Source organism: Hibiscus syriacus, unplaced genomic scaffold (genome assembly GCF_006381635.1).
Source record: "Hibiscus syriacus cultivar Baekdansim isolate YM2019G1 unplaced genomic scaffold, ASM638163v2 tig00111648_pilon, whole genome shotgun sequence".
NCBI lineage: Eukaryota > Viridiplantae > Streptophyta > Magnoliopsida > Malvales > Malvaceae > Hibiscus > Hibiscus syriacus.
Genome location: NW_024063145.1, coordinates 3123129 through 3130671, shown reverse-complemented (window position 1 = coordinate 3130671; position 7543 = coordinate 3123129). Strand labels below are relative to the sequence as shown.

Sequence of the window (7543 nt, the reverse complement as noted above, 5' to 3'; positions counted from 1 at the left end):
GTTTTTCTTTGAAAAGATTCTGAAATGTGAGGAGTCACCACCAATTATTTTAAGGTGCGATCGAGACACCATAAAAACCGGTAAATTTTAATGAAACATTTTTATTTTATCAAAATATCAAGTTTAGGGTCTAAAAACCAAAAAATAGGTTCGAGAGTCAGTTATGCGTGGGGAATGATTAGATCCCCCACATCACCCAAAATTGGTACCTAGTTGATTACCCTATATTTAAAATTGAAAATTTTGAGTTCGAACTTTATTTAACCAAATCATTATGGATGCAAAGTTAAAAACGATATTCATTTATTAAAGCCAATAGCATTCACCCCTAGCATCAATGCGAGAAATCAACTATTGTGCTCAATAACCGGACATTGCCTATAGATTTTTTAAAATCATGACGCGGTTTTGAAAAGAATGTCGACCTATTTCAAGAATCACCAATAGTCACCCCCTAAGCATACTTGCAGGAGATATATTATTGACTCTCTAATAAGTGAACATTGCCTTAGATTTTTTTATTTTTATTTTTTAAAAACGTGTAAAACCAATCAATCGAATAAAACCTAACTTCACTAGGTGAATTCATTAAAGCTTCTCCTGACTTAAAGTGTTAAATTATGAAATTAAGGAATCTAGAGGCCTAAAGCTAAAAACGTAGGCTCTAATATTAATCCTATTTGTATTTGGTAAATTATTGAATTGAATAGCCAAAATAGAACCTCGAGCATATGCGAAGACCAAATCAAAAATTCTCCTAGATTAAATGATTAAGTTTAAATTGAACCTAAGTTGTAGGCTTTAATTGTTAACCTAATCAATTATGTTGATTTATAATTCTAATAAAAACTTAAGGACTAAAATATAAAAAACTAAAGTCTAAGGACTTAAGAGCAAAACATATAAAGTTTAAGGACTTATATTAGTTTTATTCAATAAGAATATTTTGTCCAAAAGTTAAAGCATTAAAGACAAAAGTTTTTTAGAGAAAAGAACAAAAATAAAAATAACTTTTCTAACAAATATTAAAGATTAATTTTGACATTGTATTCTATAATTGTCAACCTTTGAAAGCTCACTCCATATACACTCTAGCTGAACAGATAACTATTGAGATTAATAACAATAGGGTAAATTACACATTTACTCACTTAATTTTTCTCTATCTCCTATTTCATTTACTGTACTTTCAGTTTTTTTAATTTATTCACTGAACTTTATATATTGATTTTTTGTCATTCTCTATTATTTTATTATTATTATTTTATGTTATGACATTTTTAACTATTATTAAATATAAAATGATTTAAAATAAATAATAAATTAATATTTTAGTTCACCATCATTTGTCATTACCGTTGGCCTTCGAAACCAGTGGTTGTTTGAGTCCGAATATGACGGTTGTTTCATAAAAAATCCTAAAACCCGTGAATTTTAACTGAAAAGTTTCAGTTTCCTTATTTTCAATCTCATAATTCGTTGATTTTTGGAGCACGTTCCGAAAAAATGAAGGTTAGATTTGGATTAAGGGTTCGAGACAAAGCGATTGATGAAATCTGGGACCAAACTATTAGTCTTCTACCATCTACGACTGTCGATAACAAAATAATAATAAAATAATTTATAGTGATCAAAATAAGAACAAATCAAAAGTTCAGTTAATAAATTAAAAAATTAAAAATACAATAAATGAAATAAGAGAAAATAAAGATCAATCAGTAAATTTGTAATTTATCCAAAATAATATGTACCTCAAATTATGATCTTATTTTTAAATTTTAAGAATACTCTAAATTAGGATCCAAATTACAACAACAACAATAACAACAAAACCCTGATTCTCATATGCAATGGGGTAAGAGGGAGGTAGGGTAGTAGGCTGACCCCAACGCCAGGTTGAGAGCAGCTTCCGTGGAAGACCTCCGGCAGTCAGAAAATTAAAAATAAAGATAAGATGAAAATGCGTGTATAAATAAATAAATAAATACATAGATGAACAATCTTCATATGCAGTCTTGATATGTGCGTCCGTAATGGGGAGTAATCCCTGTAAATAATTCCCTGCAAAATAATTCCCTACATAGAAATCTCTGCATATAGACTGAAAATGTAAGACCCAGCTAAATTTAAAAAGAGGAAACATGAATAGAAATGATACACAGAAGTCAATAATAGCAAGCTACGAGAAGGAATAAATTCAAATGAGTTAATTCTTAAACTAAGGCAACACTACTCCGATACCCTAGTTGTAAGCCTTCATACGTTTCAATGACAGAAACATGTATAAAGTAGAAGTCATGGGAAGTACTACAAAGACATTAAAAAGAAGACAGAGATGTTACACCCTATGGCTGTGAACCGCACTACTCAACTACCCTGGTCTTAAGTCTCCATACTTTCCTATCAGAGGTCATGTCCTCGGTAAGGGCTAATTCCTTCAAATCAGATCTCAAGCAGTCTTCCCACTTCCGTCTTGGTCGTCCTCTCCTTCTGACACCGTCGACTGTAATCGATTCTACCCTCATGACCGCATCCGACGATTGTCGCCTAAGGACATGCCCAAACCACCGTAGTCTTCCCTCCCTCAATTTTTCGGATACAGGCACCACCCCCAAGTACATCCTAATAAAATGAGCCATTAATAATAAAATGTCCAAATTAAAAAGGTCTCGCCATTACTAATAAGTAAAGTTACGAATTTGCAAGTGATAAATAGCTAATATTACTTAAGTAGGTTTCAAATTTGAATTTCTGTTTAGGTAGGAATTTTTTTGTTAGAGGACTCATTTATTACAACCAGATATGTTATTCAGATTGGTTCGAATTAATCAAAACGAAACTGTGGAAACAGAAAATAACAATTAAAAAATTCACTAGGAGTTTAAATTCTGACATTTATGAGAACGAGAACAAACTAAATTGAAGTCAATCTTACTTTTATAATACCATATGTAGATTAGTTCATTAACAAATAAAATAAAAATGGATATTACTAACAAAAATCTCAGCATTTTCGGTAGGAAAAGAAAAGAAATTGGTGATAATGATGAGCCTGCACTACAGAACATATAGTATGTTTTTTCAAAGATAGATACAACAATCCGATTCTTCTTTCACTTCCCAGAAAGAGTAGCCTCTTACATACACTAACTTGCTTTCCTACACAGACAAGATCTTCCTTCCTTCATCTGCTGATGTTTCTTCGTCACAAATTAATGGCTCACTCACCTGAGATTGACGACAGTGAAGACTCTGAAGAATCTACCATAACCAAACAAAAAAAATGGAGTCACAAAAAGGAAATAGAAAAGGGTAATCTTTTAAATGAGCTTAAAATGAAATACCTTGAGAGCCATTGAAGGATCTTTTGCAATGCAAGATGGCGCTTTGGACTCCATCTTCTTGCTGCAACAGAGAATCATCTCTCCTCTTTGACAAATTCTCCGCCGCTACGGCGGAGGAACCTAATCTAAGTCCCGTTTGAACACTCGCCCGCTTTGCCTGATTCTCCCCAGGCGGCGCCGCCGCCGTTGCCTTTCCCGAAACCGATTCTTGAGCCCCCTTAGACGGTGGCATTAAAGGCCCTTAGAACCTTAAGTTCTCCCTAACGTAATGAGGCTTAACTTTCTTCAAGTACCTTTGCATTACATCAGAAACAGAGTTTTCGGAGGTTTTCTGTTTATGCGACTTGTTGTCTTTGGAAAACAGAGACATTATGGGAACCTCTTCCACCTTCAATTTCACTGTAAAAAACTTGTTCTTATTGTTGACACTGTTCGGTTCTTTCGCTTTTTCTTGTTTTTTGGGAGTAACAGTGCCATTGGAGGCTGATTTCTTCAACCACAACAAAAAAATCCCAACTTTGGAAGCTGACTTCAAAAACGAGACACGGAATTGAGGACCGGAGCAGCCACCGTCAGAATTCGTATCAACGTCGTCGTTTGAGACCAGACTTTCTTCATCTTCAACATTATCTTCGTTTTCCTCTGTTCCATCCTCATTAGGAACTGCAAATTCTAAGTCAAAGAAAGGGCCATCATCGACGTCGTCGTAATCCGTGTCAACCGCCAGATTAGGGGTGGCGGCCGTCACGATAGTAGTAGTGCAAGTGGCAGTGGAACGTGTATTAACACAAGCAATAGTACCACCGCCTCGCCAATACTTGAGCAAGCTAAAAGCTTCCATTCTTGGGAGAGCCAGAATAGAAAAACTCAAAATTTGAAACAAATAGAGTAAAAGGAGGGATAAAGTGGAGGAATTAGGGTTAATGGGAAATACTAGAAATGGAGACGAAAGGTTAAATCTTTCTTATAAGCTTCAAATACAACTTGGGGATGAGGAGACGTGGTTTAAATAATAGCGTTTATTAATGTTGGATAATTATTCGAGTTTATAGCTACCTTCACTTTTTTTAATATATATAATATAAAAATATGGTCAAGCGCACAAATGTGTCATGCGATTATAAAATTTTGCTTAGTTGAGTTTTTCGATTATTAAAAGTTATAAAACAGTCTTCTTATTATATAATGTTGTTTTATTGAGTCTCTCGAATATTAAAGTTATAAAATGATCACTCAACTATTCATATGTTCTAAACTCGTTTTTTTGGTAAAAAAATTAATGAACTTTCGAGCTTGACTTTAACCTGCTGATTGAGATATGATAGTCATTTGAGATTCTGTGATCAGATTTTAGCATATCTCAGTCATCAGCTTAACTTTCAGCTCAGAATGTCGTCAATTTTTAACGGAAAATGATGAGTTTGGAACATATGAATAGTCGGGTGATCATGTTTTAACTATTAATCGTCGGTGGACTCAGCAAAGCAATGCCCTATAATTGAAGGATCATTTTGTAACTTTTAATAGTTGGAGACTCAACAAAATAACGCCCTATAGTTGGGGAACCGTTTTTATACTTTACCCATAAAAGCAAACCATAAGATATGATAGTCGCTTAAAATTCTAGGATTATATTTTAGCATATCTCAGTCAACGTATTAACATTCAGTGAGACTGTCGTCAACTCTTTAATGATAAATAACGAGTTTGGAACATATACAGTTGATCATTTTGTAACTTTTAACAGTCAGTGGACTCAACAAAGCAACGCTCTATAATCAAATGATCATTTTATAACTTTTAATAGTCGGGGGACTCAACAAAGTAACGCCCTATAATTAGAGAACCATTTGTATACTTTACCCATAAAAATAATAAAGAACATTAAATGTTAAAATATTAAAATAATTACTAATTTTAATTTTCTCCCTATCCTTGAAGGTCTCCGCAACATCCAAAGCCTTAAAAACATATCCACGTCACTAACATTATAAATGATTATAATTTAACCATGTATGAACCAAGATGACAAATATGGTCGAGAAAATCTTAACTTGGAAAATGAAATCAAAGATATAAATGGCGAGCTTAATAATTGAGCTTCAATAATCTATTCTTGTATTTGAATTTATTATTTTATTTTTTTAAAAAAAGTTGCATTTGAATTTAGCTTATTAATTTAGAGTCTGTTTGTTTCACTTTAAATATATTTCGAAAAATATTTTCTATAAAATTAATTACATCTTTTGAAAAACATTTTTTTTAAAATTATTTTATAGTGTTTTGAAAATGTTGTATAAATCATTTTTTATTAGTTAGTAAACTTATAGAAATTATTTATTACAAATATAAAATACAATAAATAATATTATTTGTTATAAAAACTAAATATTATTTATATAATTTTATAAATAAAAAAATCAAGACTAATATATTCTATTGAAATAAAAATATTTGAAATTATATTATTAAAATAGGAATACTAAATTATATTTTGAAAATTATTAATAAATATATTTTAAGTATTTATTAAAATATTATCAGACTATTATATTAATATTAAATGTATAAATAAGATTATTTATTATTAATAATTCAATATATTATTTTTATGAAATTAATAAATAATATAAATTTGTTAAATAATTTTTTATATATTATTAAAATAAGAATATAATATTATATATTATAATAATATAATTGAATATATTATTATAATATTAAATTATTATAATATATAAGTAAATATATTTTAAATATTTTAATAATTAATATTTATTAAAATGATAATAAAATATTATATTAATATTAAATACCTAAAATAATATTATTTTATTTATATTTTGTAGTGGAAAATTTGAAAAAATGGTTTATGAAAAATCAGACCGTAAGTTATTTTTAAAAAATGTCAAGAAAATATTTTACATTGAACTATCTATTTTTGGCCAACCAAAAGACTTAAAAATAAGGAAAATGTTTTCAATAAAATATTTTACGTAAATAAACAAGCCCTTAATAAAATTTTAATTTCTGTCTCTAAAATCAAGGGTTCTATGGATGAGTATGGAAGCTTTTTCTCTCTCTAATTATCTTTTCAACCCGTTTTTGCTACAAGAGAATGGAAAATTATTTTTTGATTTCTAATCCTACTAAATAATGGTAAAGTATACAAATGACTCACCAGTTATAGAGTGTTGTTTTGTTGAGTTCCCGACTATTAAAAATTACAAATAATCCCTAACTAAAAGGTGTTATTTTTTGAGTCTCTCGACTATTAAAAGTTACAAAATTGTCACTTGACTATTTATATGTTCCAAACTTGTCCTTTTTTGGTTAAAAATTTACAGTCATCTGAGCTGAATGTTAACTCGCTGACTGAGATATGATAATTTACAGTCATCTAAGCTCAAACAGTTATGAGATTAGATTTTATCATATCCCAGTTAGCACGTTAACGTATAGCTCAGAGTGTCACCAATTTTTAACGAAAAATGATAAGTTTGAAACATATGAATAGTCGGGGACATTTTGTAACCTTTAATAGTCAAACTTTTAATAGTGGAGGGACTCAGTAAAGCAATACCTCATAGTTGGGGGAGTATTTGTACACTTTACCTTAAATAATAATAATAATAACAACAACAACAACAACAACAACAACAACAACAACAACAACAACAACAACAACAACAACAACAACAACAACAACAACAACAACAACAACAACAACAACAACAACAACAACAACAACAACAACAACAACAACAACAACAACAACAACAACAACAACAACAACACAACAACAACAACAACAACAACAACAACAACAACAACAACAACAACAACAACAACAACAACAACAACAACAACAACAACAACAACAACAACAACAACAACAACAACAACAACAATAATAATAATAATAATAATAATAATAATAATAATAATGTAACATTAGGAAAAGGGGATATAATGACACATACCCGTATTTTACTCATTCAATTCCATTATCTTACTAAAAGGGATAATTGTCATTCAAATTTCAACATTTTCTTTTATTTGAATTTAGTCCCAAAATTTGAATTAGCACCTTTTGATTTTCAAATTAGTCCAAATTCAAATCATACTTTAATCCGACTAAATTTAATCCTTTTATACATAAATTCGAAGGTTCAAAATTAATAAATTAAATCCTCAAA

At 30.0% G+C, this 7543-nt stretch overlaps 1 protein-coding gene across 1 annotated transcript; it reads right to left on the bottom strand.

Annotated features, from left to right (window-relative positions):
* Window positions 1–3585: 3585 nt before the first annotated feature.
* On the bottom strand, window positions 3586–4185 carry LOC120166822 (probable membrane-associated kinase regulator 2). The gene has a single exon (XM_039176015.1). The coding sequence runs from the start codon at window positions 4183–4185 to the stop codon at window positions 3586–3588; it is 600 nt and encodes a 199-aa protein (XP_039031946.1).
* Between the last annotated feature and the right edge of the window lie 3358 nt (window positions 4186–7543).

What these genes read in the sequence shown, in the direction of transcription:
- LOC120166822 (XM_039176015.1), bottom strand. Translation starts at nt 4,185, where the DNA reads ATGGAAGCTTTTAGCTTGCTCAAGTATTGGCGAGGCGGTGGTACTATT.